Source organism: Trifolium pratense, linkage group LG1 (genome assembly GCF_020283565.1).
Source record: "Trifolium pratense cultivar HEN17-A07 linkage group LG1, ARS_RC_1.1, whole genome shotgun sequence".
NCBI classification, from domain to species: domain Eukaryota; kingdom Viridiplantae; phylum Streptophyta; class Magnoliopsida; order Fabales; family Fabaceae; genus Trifolium; species Trifolium pratense.
In genome coordinates, this window is record NC_060059.1 from 40,298,779 (window position 1) to 40,316,093 (window position 17,315).

Genomic DNA, 17,315 nt, shown 5'->3' on the forward strand with positions numbered 1-17,315 from the left:
TCTTCACAGAAACGTGCTGTTTGTATAAGCTGCTAAAAGTACACCGTATCAAATGAGAAGCTACTGCTAGTGATATCTAATCTTCGTCGGAAAATTTGTGGGATACATAAGGTGAATTTTTCTCTTCCATCTGAATTTTGTGGGACACACAAGGTAGATTCTCCCCTTCCAACTGAATTTTCTTCATACGCATGAGCTATGAATTAAACACCTTACCGCATATTTTAGAAGACCAAAATTATTACCACTTAGACTAATTCATTTTTACTTTTCGTATTTCTATAAAGAATGGGAAATTAGTAAGTAAAAGTTTTGAAACTATTTTATTAATTGAGAAAAAGAGCTGATAATTATAGTCTATCGTGTAAGCTTTATATAAATAAAATAATGTATGTGTGATCCATGTAGATTTTTGAATGCACCAAAAGATATTTTGGTATAAAAATCATCCTAATCAATACTATAAAACCTTTTGTGAATAGCGTTATAATTGAATATTATTCAAGTCAAAAAATGAAGGAAGAAAAAAACAAGCAAACAATAAGTAGAAGTAGCATAACTCACAAGTCAGAATACAACAACAGTTCTTCCAATATTATCTAAAAAATGATAAAAATCAATTTATTATTTTTACTAAAAAAATCAGTTATAGGTGTGAAAAATTATGTTTAGGTCTCTCGATATATTTTAAGACCCTTCAATATGTTTTAGAAATTTGAGGGTTAGAATATTGATGAGTCTCTAATCAACACTGTTCAGACAGACCCGCAACAGATGGTTTGGGTCAAGCCAAGTCATGGAAGGTACAAGTGCAATGTAGACGCTTCTTTTTCCCTTACTCATAACAAGGTGGGTATTGGTATGTGTATAACGGATGATCATGGAAGGTTTGTGGCCACCAGAACACAATGGGTAGAACCTATTCTTGATGTGGAGTTTGGAGAAGTCATTGGTTTGTTACAAGCTTTAAAATGAGCGGTGGACCTACAATTACACGACATAGACTTTGAGATGGATTGCAAAAGGATAGTAGATAGTCATTATAGCAAAATAACCTATTTTTCTGATCTTGGAGCTATCTTAGGTGACTGTAGAACTATTTTAGCTTCTACTATTGTGAACTCTCATGTTAAGTTCATCAAGAGACAAACAAATGAAGTTGCTCATAGGCTTGCCGGGGCGGCTACATCGTTAGCTAGTTTCCATAATTTTATTGATATTCCTATATGTATTTATGATATTATTATGAATGAAATGAGATAAGCCTTTTACCGTCAAAAAAATTTAGAATTTTTTTGACACATGTTTATTTAGAACTTATTAATTAAATTTTATGATGAGTTTTTGAAGACAATTTTATGATGAGTTAACAATTAATTAAATTTTATAAACTCTAACGTAGCCAATCTATCCACACCCAAATATTTTCCAAAAATAAAATAATCAAACTTCTCAACATGTTTATACTCCAAGTCACCTATTGTTATTCAATAAATAAAATGTCACCAATTTCACTCGTTTTCAATTTTCAACACCTAAGATAAGACTAAATAATTAACAAACAATTCATTAAATAAAATTAATCAAACATGTACTAAACTCATTATAGTTGAACACTAGAACACGTTTCACAAAAAATTCATTCTTATCTACAATAATTTAATCCTAAACTTTCTCCAAATCCGGTGTGCTATGACAAAGTCTTCCCATTACTTTGCTCACAGTTTCATTTCATCATCAATATCATATCATATAAATACACATAACTCAAACACATTTTCACAACTACAATTCAAAGTTTCAAAGTTTCAAACCCACTTCATATATTCACATTCAAATTCTCTCAACAAAAAAAAAAAAACATTTTTTTTAAAACCATCTTTTTTGATCATGATGAGGAACAAGGGACAAAGCCAAAACATGTTTATTAGGATCATGTCTTCACCAATAAGAGCATTAGGAAAAGCAAGAGATGCATATGTAAGAAGCATAACAAATTGTGGTCAAAGTTATGGTGGTAGTTATCCAATGGATGCTGCTTCAAAATTTTCATCTTTATCAAGAAGTCAAAGTGCAGCAACATCAAGAAGATCAACATCATCATCAAGAAGATCAACATCATCACCATTAGAAGGTAATGAAGATTTTGCTGAACTTGTTAGAGCTGCTTCAGCTAGAACTTTGGTTACTAGACTTGATATGGATTTGGTTCTTAAACAACAGCAGCAACAGCAACAGAAATTGAATAAAGGATTGCCTAAATCTAGTAGTGTTAGTATGGCTAAGATTGATGAAGATATGCCTTTTGATTCTAGTGTTGAAGGAAAAATTGGTTTTGTTGCTGATTCTTATCCTAGATCTAAGAGTTATGCTGTTGGTCATAATAGACATAGAAATGTTGCTTTCTGAATTTAATCGTTAAGTGTATGCTTGAGATCACGGTGATTTTGCAGAAGCTACAGAGGGTAGCTTTTGAAAAATTATGACGAGTCAGCGTGATTCTGACATACCTATTGTGATACCAATTGTAGGCTGAAGTGAATTGAACCATTTTTAGTATAAGCAATGTTTGAGTTATTATCATATATTGTTTGTAAGAAATTAAGAGATGGATTTAATTGAATCATAATCTCTTTCTATTTGAATCTTGTGTTTTGGATGAATAATTAATTAGTTGCTCTCTATGTAGTGATGAGATTTGTAAATTTGGTCTTTTTTGTATTTTTATTTCTAGCTGATGATGATTTATCAAAAGAGAAATATTGTTAATTATTGTTAATTGAAATCATAATCTTCTTCTATTATTTTTGCTTATGTGTATATACTCTCCGCTTTAAAGGATAAATAAAAATTGGTCAACAAAAATTAATATATTAGATGTAAAATTTAGACTAAATAATAAATACATTAATTTTTGTTGATTATTTTTTATTTATTTTTACTTATATTTTAGAACTGAGAAAATATATATTACAACAATAACAATAATGAAACAAGTTTTATATCTCTAGAAGCAGATATTTTATGCATGTGTAAAGTGTAATATACACGAAGCAGGGAAATTGATGTATTTGTTTTTCTGTTTTAGTTCTAACTTGGGAGAATGTTCAGAAAATTCTGTTTAGATAACTGTGAGAGCACATTGAATTATCCCAACAAAGAAATTGGATTTGGATAAGCTAGAAATATTTATAATTGACATAAGGTAAATAGAATGTACTCAGCCAGGAGAATACATACTATACTAGACCCAACACAGATTATATTTGAGGTGGAATTTGACTTTAGATCAATTTAATTGTAGTAGTATATTAGATTAAGTAGATTATAGAAATATCATAAAAAAGAAAAAGTATATGTAAAAGAAAGAGTAATAGTAGATATTTGAGCTAACATACTCCTAAACATGTTTTAGATGAGATAATACAATACAGCTTAACTAAAGTTTCATATTTAATTCAGAGTTGCAAGAAAGAGAGACATCACATTTCGACCCAAAATTTAAAAGCATCAAGTTAATGGGGCACCTCCTTTATAAATTCAACATTCTTCGCATACATAATTGATGTTGGACTTAATCACCCACACTTGAAAACCAACATATTTAAGTCTCAAAATTTGAGGATTAATCCCTACAATTATTTGCTTACTAGTTTTTTTTTTTTTGAAGGAATTATTTGCTTACTAGTTGGTTACTAATATGATGGCAATCTTATCTTAGTTACTAGGTACTGTATTAATTAGATAAGAATAAATCAGCATATCATGTAAATACAACTTGCTTGTAAGAACATAGTATTCAACTTGTGTGACATTTTTAGTCAAAATTTAACGCTGGTTGACACGCTTGGTAAAAGACCCAAAATTGAACTCTTATCTTATCCTTTTAATGCAGAGAGGAGTATACCGGTTTTTAGTAGCGACATGTACCGCCCAATAAGTTTTGGTTGTAGTTTTATTTTTTTTGTCAAATTTATTTATTTGTAAGACATGCTTGTCACATGTGCTTATGTATACTTTTTTTTATTTATAATGAGCCGTAAATCAAACCCATAATTTATAGTGTACTATCCAAATTCCTCACCAGTCACCACTATACTAAATATAGTGGGTTTATTCTTATGTATACTTGTATTAATATACTACTATGTTGCATAATTTATAGGTGCGATAATCTCTTAATTTAATAATGGGAATATTTTGCGTCAAAGAATAATGAGAATATTTATAAGAATTTAATTTTTATATATTGTGTAAAGTTAGACGCGTCAAATAATATATTAACACATCATATATTATGTTTAAAAACATATGACATGTCACATTCATTAAATGATGTGGCAATACATCATTGGATGTATATGTCAAAAAACTTTAAGGTGCACAACAATTAAACTCTATTTATAATTCTATAAAAATCTCTTAAATGATGACATTCTTATACTTGATAATAGTAAAATATATATATATATATATATATATATATACAGAAGTCTTTAGTATGGACCCATTTTAAACCCATTTGGGGTTGGTGTAGTGGTGTTGACTTGAGTCTTTGGAGTATGTGCATCTCAAGGTCTCAGATTCGATTCCCCCTGGTGCCAATTTCGATGAGCTAAGTCCATACAGAGCAAAAAAAAATTTGGGTTTAAATAGGGCCCCCGCAAGTGAGCGGTGGGATTGATCCTCTTGGATTAGTCGGTCCTAAGACCGGATACCAAGTTTTTTAAAAAAAAGTATGACCCATTTTAAAGAGATTATTGGTGAACCTCTTTAAGTCACAAGCTATAGCCAGTTTTTCTTATATATATATTGGGTATAATGTTATATTTTTATTTTCGTGAAAATTAACAATCACATTTAACAATCTCATCAGCTTAGCTCAGTTAGTATTACATTGTATTATATATTTTCTATCAAAATAGTTTTTGACATTTTCAGCTTATTGTTAAATTAATCCATACTTCTTATCAAATAATTATTGTTTTAAGTTGACAATTGACTCTGTGACATTTAAATTGTATTTCCTCCGGCCTTAATTATAAGCAAATGTCATTTTTTAGATACATTGAATAACTAATGTATCTAGTCCACTTTTTAAACTAGATACATTAGTTATTCAATGCATCTAAAAAGTAAAATTTACTTATAATTAAGGCCAGAAGGAGTATGTTATTGTCAACATGACACATAACACTCCACATCAACGTATTTAACAGTGTAGAAAATTGTTGTCAACATAAAGACCATATTGAGAAACATTTGATACATATATATATATTTTAGAGCAGACTAATTTGATGGTTTAATGATTTTATTTAGTACATTGCTATTAGTATTTTAGAGCATTGCTATTTAGTAAGAATTATTTACACGAAAAAAACATCAAAATAGGGAATTTGATCCATCAAAAAATTGACTAACATATATAAAAGTAGTTATTCCTTCCGTCCCAAAATAAATGACTTATTTTTTACTTTGTCTACTATTCAGATATTCTCATTTGACTATATTTTTCTACTAATATGTACATGCAAATATTAACATACAATATGTTTAATTTGTCTCGATGAATATTTTCAAAATATATAATTTTTAATAATAAATAATTTAAAATATTAATTATTAAAGTTGACAAACGTGAAGATGGTCAACTATCTCGTTTATTTTGGGATGTAAGGAGTAGGGGTGATCGCGGTGCGGTTTGGTTCGGTTTTGAGCATAAAAGTCATCCTAACCGCGAGATAAAAAATGCATGCGGTTCGGTTTGGTTCGGTTGATTTTTAAAAAGTCATCCAAACCAAACAAAACCAAACCAATGCGGTTTGGATCGGTTCGGTTGGTGCGGTTTAAAACATAACGATTGTACCGAACAATTTTAAGCATAAAAAAAAAATAAAAAATTGAAGTTCCAAAATAACATTGTAGTACCAACAAAAATTATTTATCCAAAATAACATTATAGTAACTTACAATTTTAAATATATAAAAAAATTGAATTTTCAAAATAACATCACGGTACCGATAAAATTTGTTTATTTAAAATAACATTACAACACCAAAATAAAATTTCAGTACAAAAAATAAAAACAACTTGAAGTTCGATTAATTTGGTCGACTGACTTGGTAATTGGGCATGTATATTGGAATATAAATATATTTTCTTTTACGATATTGGAATATAAATATATAATAGTAACTTAATGCGGTTTTTGCGGTTATTCGCGGTTTTTGCGGTTTTTGCGGTTTGCGGTTTTGCGGTTTGCGGTTCAGTAAGAAAGTCATCCAAATACATCCAAACCAAATGCGGTTTTTGCGGTTTTCGGTTTGGTTTGGTTCGATTTGCGGTTTTACTTTTGGATTGGTTCGGATACGATCACCCCAAGTAAGGAGTATAATTTATAAGTGCGGTAAATAGTCAAATATTAGTATTTGAAATTCTTCTCTTTCTTGCAAAATATTTCTTGCTTAATAATATAGTAACATTTTCCTTGCATTTTCCATTTATTTATGAATTTATGAATGAATATGAATAATTTAGAATTTTTTTTGTTTTCACTACCAATTGAATCTAGTTCGAGAATCAATTCTAGTATGCATTAGGTGGTTTCAGCACCTCCGATCGCAGTTGCGGGGATCGACAGAATAATTTAGAATTTAGAATATAGAATATTGCACACACTCTAATGTTAAAGACACAGAAAGTAGTATTCCAGAATTAAATCATTGAGTAGCGACTCCACTCCACCTAATCACTATTCTCTTCACATTTCTACAACGAACACACAGAAATTGTAACTAACAATGGCAGTGTTATCGGAAATTGAAGAAGATGAACTCGATGAAGAACCAGGCGAGGTCATCGAATCAGCACCGCCTCAAAAGCTCGGCGAAGAAAGACAACTCAATTCCAACTCCCCAATCAAAAAGAAGCTTCTCAAACGCGGTCACGGTTGGGAAACCCCCAATTTCAACGATCAAGTTACCGGTTAGTTAGTTAGTTAGTTAGTTACTCATACTCATCTTTATCTATCTTTATGCTAAAATCTTCAATCTTGTAATGATCTTTTTTGCAAATGTAGTTCATTATGTTGGAACTTTGCTTGATGGAACCAAGTTGGGTTCTACCAGGGATTCTGATTGTCCTGTCACATTTACACTTGGCCAAGGTGAGTTAAAAGAAACAAATAATTTTCTTTTGTTATAAATTTTATATGGGTGTAATTTGGATTTATGTGGGTGTCATTTAAATTTCAAATGTGATTCAAAGATTGTTGTTTTAATTGTACTATGTAATTTTTGGATTTAGCTACTTTAACTTTAGTTATTCACTTTAGATGATATGATAAGGGTCTGTTTACTTCACAAATAGTGGATTGGTCCAAATGGTAAGGGATTGGACCCTTTAAGTAAGAGGCCACTGATTCAATCTCTGATTCTTGCGAATGGAGAAAAGTTGGTTGGGAGGGGGAGAGAGAGAGACCACCTTGTGTTCCCAACAGATTCTCTGACGGAGATTAAATGGCAGTGGAAACTTCGTACCTGTAATATGGTAACCTCCCATAAAAAGGATTTGTTTACTTCCTAACAACATATTCAAGTTTTACTTTGTACGTTAGTGACTGGAATGGCGTTTAATTATAGATTTTCCTTTTTAGTTGTGATAGAGAGAAGATGGAAGTTAAGAGAGAATATTCAATTCCGGAAACATTGGAAACATTGTTTTGAAATTTTTCAGAATTTTTAAAAATGTTCAATCTATTTATAAAATGCATTTTCAAAAAATTCCATTATGTCTTGTCTAATGTTCATTTTATCGGTGGAAATTGAGTCAGGAAACACCGAAAGTAAAGAAGTAATCTCAATGGTTGATGAATAAATTGATAGTTGATGTTAAATATACAAGCATGGAATTTATGTTAGAACTTCAACCATGATTTATTTGTTCATCATTGATCGGGATTACTTTATTTTACCCTCTTTGATGAACTGCTTGTGTTTGAGGAGATAAACTCGTAATGTAAATGTGGGTGTTATTTTGATTTGTTTATTTGTTGATGGGATTGACAGGTGAAGTGTATGCTGGATTGGATGATGGTATTGTCACCATGAAGAAAGGAGAGGTGGCATTGTTCACATTACCTGCTGTTGAGTCTGAAGGCATTCCACAAGACTCCAACTCAGTTGCGCAGTTTGAGGTGGAACTCGTTTCGTGGATTACGGTGGTGGATGTTTGCAAAGATGGCGGAATTATCAAGAAAATTATGGAGAAGGGGAAAGGGAATGATCGGCCTGGTGATCTTGACGAAGTCCTTGGTATTCTAACAGCTGCTTATACATAATTCTTTTGCTTCCCACATGTCAACAAGTTGAGAGTTATTATATTCTCCATTTTAACCATGTCTTATGTTGTTTTATTATCTCTTTGTTTGGCTTATTTTAAAATTGAAGATTGTGTTAGCTTATTAGTCCTTTTGGTTCTTTTTATAGTGAAGTATCAGGTGTCACTAGTAGATGGCACTGTTGTTGCAGAAACACCGGAAGGAGGAGTTGAATTCTACTTGAAGGATGGTAATATTGTTGAGTTATGCTCCTATTTTATTTCACTGAACAGAATATAATTTTGTTTTTCATCTCAGTCTTTGTGGCCAATTGTTTTACTGGTTGAAGGTCATTTTCTTCTTAAATTGCCGAAAGTGATCATGACTATGACAAGAGGAGAGAAGGCTGAATTAATTGTTCAACCTCAGTGTAAGTCTTTTGTTGTTCTGCTCCACCTATAGTATCTGGTTTTTGTACCTTCTGGCAACCAAATGAAAGGTTTATTATATGTCCAAATATTCCCTCATTCTGCTAAGAGGCATGAAACTTTGTTCTCACTTCTCAGTGCAAAGCATGACTTGATTGAAATGAAATGTGGTAGCCATAATTGTAGTCCACTGAAATTTTCTGCTTTCTTCTAGTTGGTTTCTTTTATCTTGGTGCTTTAATCTCTGTGCCATAATTTGTCGTGTTGATTGCAATATAGAATTTCACGTTTTAGCATTTGTGCATCAATCGTGAAACCAAGTTTAAGGTTAAGCATGCTTTTGAAGTAACTTTTGTTGAAATTTCACTTTTCTTCCTAAGATTCATGAATCTTGCAGTCCAATATCTCAAATAATTAGTCTGGAATTTTTTCATATGGTGGATGTAGATGCCTTTGGGGAGAAGGGGAGAGAAGCTGGCAGCGGGTTCAATTCAGTTCCACCAGACTCAGTGCTGCATGTTAATATTGAATTGGTGTCCTTCAAACCTGTCATAAATGTAATTGGTGACTCAACGGTGATTAAGAAGATTTTGAAAGAAGGGGAGGGTACTTTCACAGCCAACGAGGGTGCAAATGTTACTGGTAAGATAATGATCCACACTTGATTTAAATCAGAATGGATCCAGAATTATAACTATTGTAGGCATGCAACTCAACAAAAAATTCATAATATATTCTTTGACTAAAGGACTATTGGATATTTTCAAACCCTTGTTGACGTGACTTGTATTTTTCAATTTTCGACTTATTGTGCCTCCTTCAATGTTCATGTGTTATTACTTTTGTTGAAAAGGCCTTTAAAGCATAATTATGCACACATAGAAAAGACAATGCAATGGTTATTGTAGAAGTTAACGGACAATTAAAGTTACACACTTAACTCATACATAGCATTATTCTAGAATGGTTTTCTAGGAAAAACAAGTCCTATTGTAGCCTGTAGGTGCATAAACTTTGTTGTTCTTTTCAAACTAAGAAGGTACTACAGGTATGGTGTTATTTATTGCACAAAGAAAGTAAAATAAGGAAAGGAAGAAAGGGCCTCATTTTACTAATTGATTTTGTTAAAATTGACATGGCAGTCAGCTACACAGCCATGCTAGAAGATGGCACTGTATTTGAGAAAAGAGGAATCGGTGAAACACAACCCTTGAAATTTGTAACTGATGAGGGTGAGTTTATTCTTATCATATCTTAACCACACTCTTTTGCATGCTTTTATTACCACTTGTAATCAACTGTTTATGGCTTTGAGGACGTTATGATACTAGTATTTTTATTTTGCTATCTGTAGAACAAGTTATTACTGGTCTAGACCGAGCAGTGGCAACAATGAAGAAGGGTGAGAGGGCCATAATTAGTATACATCCTGATTATGCATTTGGAAATGTTGAAGTGAGACAAGAACTGGCTATCGTGCCACCAGGCTCAAAAGTTGTCTATGACATTGAAATGATGGATTTTATTAAGGTAAAAAGAGAGAAATCCTCTGCCTCAGCGCTTCAAAGAATATAAAGTCAATATGCAAGTCTTTCATTAACTTCCATGGATGTTAATTGAAGAGATATTTTGACTGAATGACTAAATTGGTTGATATTATTTAATTTAAGGGACTAATATGCTATATAGTAAATTGGAGGAACTAAATTGCTCAACCATTACATCAAAATGCTGCTTTACTCAAATTTACATCATTTACTAGCATGGAGAAAACAAAGTTACTTGCAGTATACTTTGGTTTCTTTGTGCTGTATGGTTAATCATTTATGCACATACACGTGTCTGTCTACATTATTGGTTTCAATAGTATTAACTTTTATTTGATACACATTCAAAGGAGAAAGCACCATGGGAGTTAAATAATAATGAGAAAATTGAGGTGGCTGGGAGGAAGAAAGAAGAAGGGAATTTATTATTTAAAAGTGGCAAATATCAGCAAGCAGCGAAGAAGTATGATAAGGTGAACCATTTATTTGCAGTGGCTTTGATTTTTTAAGTTCCATTAATAGTTTTTTAGTTCGTAACTTTGGTCCAAATCAATGATAGCTAATATTCTCTCAGGCTGCTGATTTTGTTATTGAAGATGGATCCTTTGGGGATGATGAGCAAAAGCTAGCTAAATCGTTGAGAATTTCATGTTGGTTGAACGGTGCAGCTTGTTGCCTTAAACTGAATGAATTTCCAGGAGCAATCAAACTATGTACTCAGGTAACAGCCAATTGAGTCATTCATAAGATTTGAGTGCATTGTGTGATCTTTGTTGATTGGCTCATTGGAGAGACAAATGTGGGTGAGAGAATTGATGACCATTGACCACTTATATGCATTAGGAAAAACTAGTTGGGAGGTAAAGGAAAACAAAGTAGTTTTCATGAGAATGGTTGTCATACTTTGGAGTTAACACATAGAATCGCACTAGTTTGTGACTCGGCGTATCAAAGTTGAGTTAACGACTTAAATTTTTTTTTTTTATTTTAATTTTTAAATTCAAGTAGACTCACATAGAATCACAAGTTTGAGAACTATTGTACGAGTCTATAGCATAATGGTCATTTCCTCCTAACATGCTTAATATAATATTGATTCATTGTCTTTTAAAAACCCAAATTGCAAAAGCTGATTAGTAAGGCTCCAGTGCACCGAAGCAGCATTAAAAAGGAGGTCCAGGGTTCGAACTTTGGAAACTAACATAACCACTTAGTGACTAATATTTTTGCCTATAAAAAAATCCCAATGTGTACCTATTTGCAAAATACCATGTCTTTTGTTTCCATCTCACAGATTCCAGCATAAACGAATTCAGGCATCACATCAGTATTATGCAAAGTCTTAAATTACGTATTTACTAGTCGAGTCTCTGAAGATTCCACGAGTTTGCATAGACTGAGTTTGACAACCTTGCCCATGAGAGTCCCAGTTTTTAGTTTCAAAAACAAGTTCTCTTAGACATGAGATGACTCGTGAATTGAGTTACTTGAAGAAATTATTGTGTATGCAATAGTCTGATAGAAACCCTTTCAGATATTGCAGATTAACCCAGACACTACAGAAGCTAAAATAAGAAACAAAAATGAAGCATTTGGGTAAGTAGGCTAGCTCGTGGAGGGGCCGGCTTCCACCCAAGCCTTACTCTTCCCACTGAATTCTTGCTTGCTTTTCCTCACACACTCTTTGACTTTCCACATTTCACACCTCACTCTTCCCCTCCCCCTGCTGCCAGTGCCACATTGACGGAGTTACAAGAAAATGTCCTTTTCATATTCCTTTTTCCTCGCGCTGGTTGGGGTTTTCATCCACTACCTTTTTCTTTATTTCTCCTCGCACAGATCCACCTGTAATAGGGTATCTATTACAGTCCTGTTTCATGAACTGATGGTGCATAAATGACCGTAAACATACTGGTTGAGGAGGGTTTTAACACCGATTGTGTTGAAATTGTTCTTTCCATTACTAACCGATATTTTTTCACTAATGTTTGCTAAATACATTTATTTATGCATGTTATAATTCTGAAAACAATTTCACCATGTATTCTTAACTTTTAGTTGAATAATGGAAATGTATAATCGTTATATTTTAGACATCTATTATCCAACCGATGTTTGCTAAAGAGTAGCCATCATATCACATTTTTTATTCCTTTTGGCTCACGTTAAGTGTAGCTTCCATATCTAACTTCTTACTCTTTTCATCAGGTGCTTGATGTTGAGTTTCACAATGTGAAAGCTTTGTATAGAAGAGCGCAAGCATACGTAGAGACCGAAGACTTTCTCTTGGCAGGTGTAGACATCAAGAAAGCTCTTGAGGTGGATCCACAGAACAGGTACTTGAAATGGTTGATACTTTGATTTGATTCTTCAGAGAAATTTATTTCTGGATTAAAAGCTTATCATTACGACAATGTTGTTTTTTACTTTCCAGGGAGGTAAAGGTACTGAAGATGAAATTGAAGCAACTTCAAGCTAACAGTGACAAAAAAGATGCTAAACTGTATGAAAATATGTTTGCAAGTAAATCAAAGGTAGTATTTATACTTGATATACGTTTGTAAAATTTGTGTTGCCTTAAATCACATGTTTTTGGTTGTTGATCTCTATTGATTTATCAGTTTCCATTATTTTTTATTCTGCATAAACTGTATTTCTAATTATAACTCTTATTACTGTTCTCAAGCAGAGATTGAAAGTTGAGAAAGAAGAGGGTGAGGTGGTGAAACTAGAAACTGACAATGTCGGTGACAGCGCAGCGCCTTCTGATGGTGGTTTAATTATTGATTCTCGTTGAAGCTGTATAGGTTACAATACAATGCTTCTAACAAAAGGAATATAAACAAAGACTAATTAATGTAGTATAAATGATAGCTGCAAATTATTTTGTGCAACCACTAGAGAGGTTATACTTAAGTGTCCTATCTTATTTGAACTTATACTAATTTTTGAATAATCATCAACATTATTATCTCTTGAAATTGAATCATACACACTTATATTATACACGGGTTACATGAAAATTTCCTATATGGCTCAAAAATATATTTTTAAATATACTTCAAAGTTTCTATAAAAAAAACAAGCAATTAACATCTGGCAAATCATCATAAATTTGATATGTCACCAAAAAATTTGTTCCAGGACCATTTTAAAAGTTTTGAGATTTTACAGGGACTAAAATCAAATTTTATTTTTTACAAGGACCAAAATCAAAATGAAACAAATTTGTAGGGACCAAAATCATATTTAAGCCATAATTTTTTTACTACTTATCTTTACATTGTGTTTACTCCCAAATGCTACAAAGGATACAAACTCTCATGTTTACTCCCAAATAAAAAGGATACAAATGTCGCATTGAGTTTAGTTCAGATGGTAAGCGACCACATTTTATATGCAGAGGTTGGAGTTAGAACCTCATCCACCTTACTTATCTATCTTAAAGGTATAATTTATAGTTATAGACTACTAAAAAAAGATACAAATGATTTATTCCCAATAGTTAATCTCATTTTTTTGCGGAAAGACCCATTTTTTACCTCTCACTAAATGTAACAATGAGCGTGCATCATCGTAAGTTCGTAACTAACTTTGCACAACTATTTTATTTTAATATAAAAGTAAACGTAAATTTTTATATGATATCGTACATGTTTGATAATTCAAAGAGCTCCCACTACCGCATAAAAGTAAAGATTCACCCAAAAATGCAATACCGCCGTTACTTTTGAAAAAGTCAAACAGTACAACGTACGAGTTTAGTAATAAACTAGATGCATAACAAAAAAATAGAACAAATAAAAAACTCATCTTAATCTTAATCTTAATCTTAATCTTAATAATATACAAACCCAAACTCATGTTTGGGCAAGTTTGCTTATTTGTCCACCTCTAACCACATTGTTGCCAAATCATCATTAAAAAATATTATTTCTTTGCCATAGTTAGCTTTGGTGCCAACTTGGTTGATTGACATGGAAGAAAATTCAAAATTCAAATTTCCCCCTCTTTCCACAAACCAACAAAAAATAAATTAGGCCCAAGCCCAAGTCAAGCACAAAAGAGTCCACTATATGCAGCAGAACAACATTAACGTGTTCTTTCTCCTTCCTCTCCATATCTCATCCTCCCTTCACCACCACCATTTCACACAAAAATCACCATCTCACCACCGTCCCATCCTCACCATCTCACCGTTATCATCTCACCATTCCTTCTTCTTTCTTCCTCTCCGCAAACAACCGCCGACAACGATCCTCTCGCCTGAAACAAAAACTCAGATACTAATCTCACCGTTCCTTCTTCTTTCTTCAATTTCTTTTCGAAATCCTTAATTTGCTTCAACCTGTTTTTAATCCCTATTTTTCTAATCTTTCTTTCTATGTGGTTTTGCAGATACTCTAACGAGGAGGTAAAATTTTCATTCCTCAAACCCTATCGGAGGAATCGCAACACAATCAGGTGAGAGAGATAGAAAATAATATTCACTTTCTTGCTTTTATTCTCGCTTGATTTCTATTTTTTTTTTTCTCAGTTATTGTTCTCTTTCTCTCTGTTTTGTTCATCCACAACAGGAAAAAATTGGAAGGAAGCTAGGTGAAAATTTCTTTTCTAGGTAGTTTCTCTTTGCAATTAAATTTTTCTTTGATTCTTTTTCGTTTTCAGTTTTAAAGACAAATTGCTATTTCAAGGCTTTTGTTCAATTCTTCATTGATGAAAAATTGTCATCTATGCACATGTATATTTTTAGATGAGTTGAGCAATATGTAGTATATATTATGTTGCTGCAAGTCTGTGTTTTTGTTTGTGACTTCTTTTCTGGTAAAAATTAATTTGAGTTTCTTTCTTTTAATCCTCAATTTTCTAATCCTTATTTCGGCAGAAGCTACACGTGGTTCTTACAAGGGAATAGCTTCAGACTTTTGCTTACCATGTCTGAGGCATCTTCATACCAATGGAAAAGTGTTATTCAGCTATGTAAGTGTTATTTCTTATTGTTGTACAATTTACTTAACATTCTCCGATACTTTCTTCTAACAAGTTAGCAATGACAGGGAAATAGCAAACAAAAATATAATGACATTCTTCTGATAAGTTAGCAATGACAATGAAGTAGCAAACAAAAAGATAATGACATGGTTAATGAGGATAAACTAGGTCTATTAGCTTTCTTAGCATTCTCTTTTTGTTTTTTCTCTTCCAAACTCTAACTTCAATTTTTCTTTTGCTTTTGTATACCATTTGGCTACTTCAATCCTCTCAATGAACTTTACATGCCTCATGATCAGTATATTAGGTAAGCTTATTTACTATGCATTATTTTGATTTAAGGTTTTAATTAGAGTTTTTTAATGTGTTACATTGTATAGTTGTATATCTCATTAGAACTAAATGATTATTAGTCTATAAAAGAAAGGCTTTGTTGATGTAGTTTAGGACTTTTCAAAATAATCTCATTTTTTAAAATATGGTTTTTACTTGAATGCATTAATTACCACAAAGCCATCAACTTTTGAAGAAAATAAAAGAGCGACTTTTGTCTTTGCCAATTTGATTGCTTGAATTGGAAGTAAAATTCAAATGTTTGAATTTCCCTTTTGGAGGGCTGAAGCTAATAAGGACCCGTCACTTTCACTCATGTGCAAAACAACCAAAATCTGACCGTGACATCAGACCAAAAAAAGGAGTCAAACAGAAACAAAATTTTAACCATAGGACAAATTATCATCTGTGTTGGACAAAAACAATTATGCATATAATGGATATGAAATACACATTCAGCCACTTTCAAAAACCAATTCTCAATTTCAAATTTCAAACTCTCATTTCTTAAGCAAAACCAACAAACACTATTAGAGATGCAATGCAAGTATAATAGATTAGGAAAATGCTTCATTGAGTTCCTTCATGGACAAAGGCAAACAACCTATGCTGGCAGGATCTTCTGATGTCCTTTCACATGTTCTAACAAAGTTTTTACCTTTTTCAATTTTGTCTTATCTATTATTGAACATGTTTTCACAAAACTGGTTTCTAAAATCTCACATGAACACTTATCTTATTCATTTAAACTGTTCTCTAAATAACTTTAATCTCACTTTTTTCTGTTAAAGTCAGATGATCACTTTTTGCATTATCTATGACTATTCTCTAAATATCTTTAATCTCACAAATCTGTTCTCTCTTTTTTGTATACGATATTGTTTGTCTCTCTTCCCCAATTCAAAAGCTGAAAGACAAAGTTGGTGAGCATTCTGCAGTTATTAAAGAGGTACATTTTCAGTTTTTTATGCAAAATAAAAATTTACTTACTTGAAACCAAATTCTACAGTTTAGTGTTACTACTCATATTGATTATTAAGAGTTTTACTTTTTAGTATTTGATGCCAAAGTTTGGTGAAGCTGTTTTGAGTGGTGATGAGAAATCACCAACTGAAAGTGTTACTAAGAGATCATCCCCCACGTACCAAGATGAAGAAGATATGGATCTGCCATTTAAGTTGCTCAAGAGAAGTATTAAGATTGAAATATTTCACACATGTATTTTGCCCAACTAATTCATTCAATATGCACATGATGGGGATGCATAAGCTATCAGTGCAACCTGGGAAGGTATAGCAAACTTCAATAAGAAAATGTTTTTCAATAGAGAAGTATTTGGCAATTTGAAATTAACTGTACTAAATATCTGACAATTTTTATATGCTTGGTTCTTGATCACACTATAGTTTCAAATTTGGATTGCAACACAATGTGTGCTAAATGTGTTGAAATAGTGTCTTTTATCGTATTATAGTCAAATCGTATTTCTTACTTTCTTCTCAATTCTCATGTCAAATTATAATCTTCTAATTATGGCAACCAATTGTATTTGCAGACTATATGATGTATGAAGTTGAGCTAAACATAGGTTATTTGATAAAAGAAGAGGGAGGAGGATCTTATAGCAATGCAATGGATGAGAAAATTTATTAATGCATTAGTTGTTTTCGATTGTTTTTGTTTTCCCTTAATTT

The 17,315-nt window shown here is 32.1% G+C and overlaps 2 protein-coding genes across 3 annotated transcripts; both read left to right on the forward strand.

Moving 5' to 3' along the window:
* The first annotated feature begins 1,476 nt into the window (after positions 1–1,476).
* Positions 1,477–2,705, forward strand: LOC123917462. Its single transcript, XM_045969191.1, has one exon. The coding sequence runs from the start codon at positions 1,693–1,695 to the stop codon at positions 2,407–2,409; it is 717 nt and encodes a 238-aa protein (XP_045825147.1). The 5' UTR covers positions 1,477–1,692; the 3' UTR covers positions 2,410–2,705.
* Positions 2,706–6,682: 3,977 nt separating this feature from the next.
* On the forward strand, positions 6,683–13,252 carry LOC123917470 (peptidyl-prolyl cis-trans isomerase FKBP62-like). 2 transcript variants are annotated; one of them, XM_045969202.1, is made up of 13 exons: positions 6,683–6,988; positions 7,083–7,169; positions 8,071–8,316; positions 8,491–8,571; positions 8,671–8,751; positions 9,197–9,391; positions 9,892–9,981; positions 10,104–10,279; positions 10,647–10,769; positions 10,871–11,017; positions 12,505–12,632; positions 12,731–12,830; positions 12,986–13,252. In XM_045969202.1, the coding sequence occupies exons 1-13, from the start codon at positions 6,805–6,807 to the stop codon at positions 13,091–13,093; spliced, it is 1,746 nt and encodes a 581-aa protein (XP_045825158.1). In that variant the 5' UTR covers positions 6,683–6,804; the 3' UTR covers positions 13,094–13,252. The 2 variants fall into 2 exon arrangements, with proteins under 2 accessions (XP_045825158.1, XP_045825166.1); XM_045969210.1 differs by lacking the exons at positions 6,683–6,988; positions 7,083–7,169 and having other exon boundaries at positions 8,229–8,368.
* The last annotated feature ends 4,063 nt before the right edge of the window (positions 13,253–17,315 follow it).

Coding starts and splice junctions, on each gene's coding strand:
- LOC123917462 (XM_045969191.1), top strand. CDS start 1,693: ATGACAAAGTCTTCCCATTACTTTGCTCACAGTTTCATTTCATCATCA.
- LOC123917470 (XM_045969202.1), top strand. CDS start 6,805: ATGGCAGTGTTATCGGAAATTGAAGAAGATGAACTCGATGAAGAACCA. Junction 8,572..8,670: donor TGAATTCTACTTGAAGGATG/GTAATATTGTTG, acceptor TACTGGTTGAAG/GTCATTTTCTTCTTAAATTG. Junction 8,752..9,196: donor ATTAATTGTTCAACCTCAGT/GTAAGTCTTTTG, acceptor TGGTGGATGTAG/ATGCCTTTGGGGAGAAGGGG.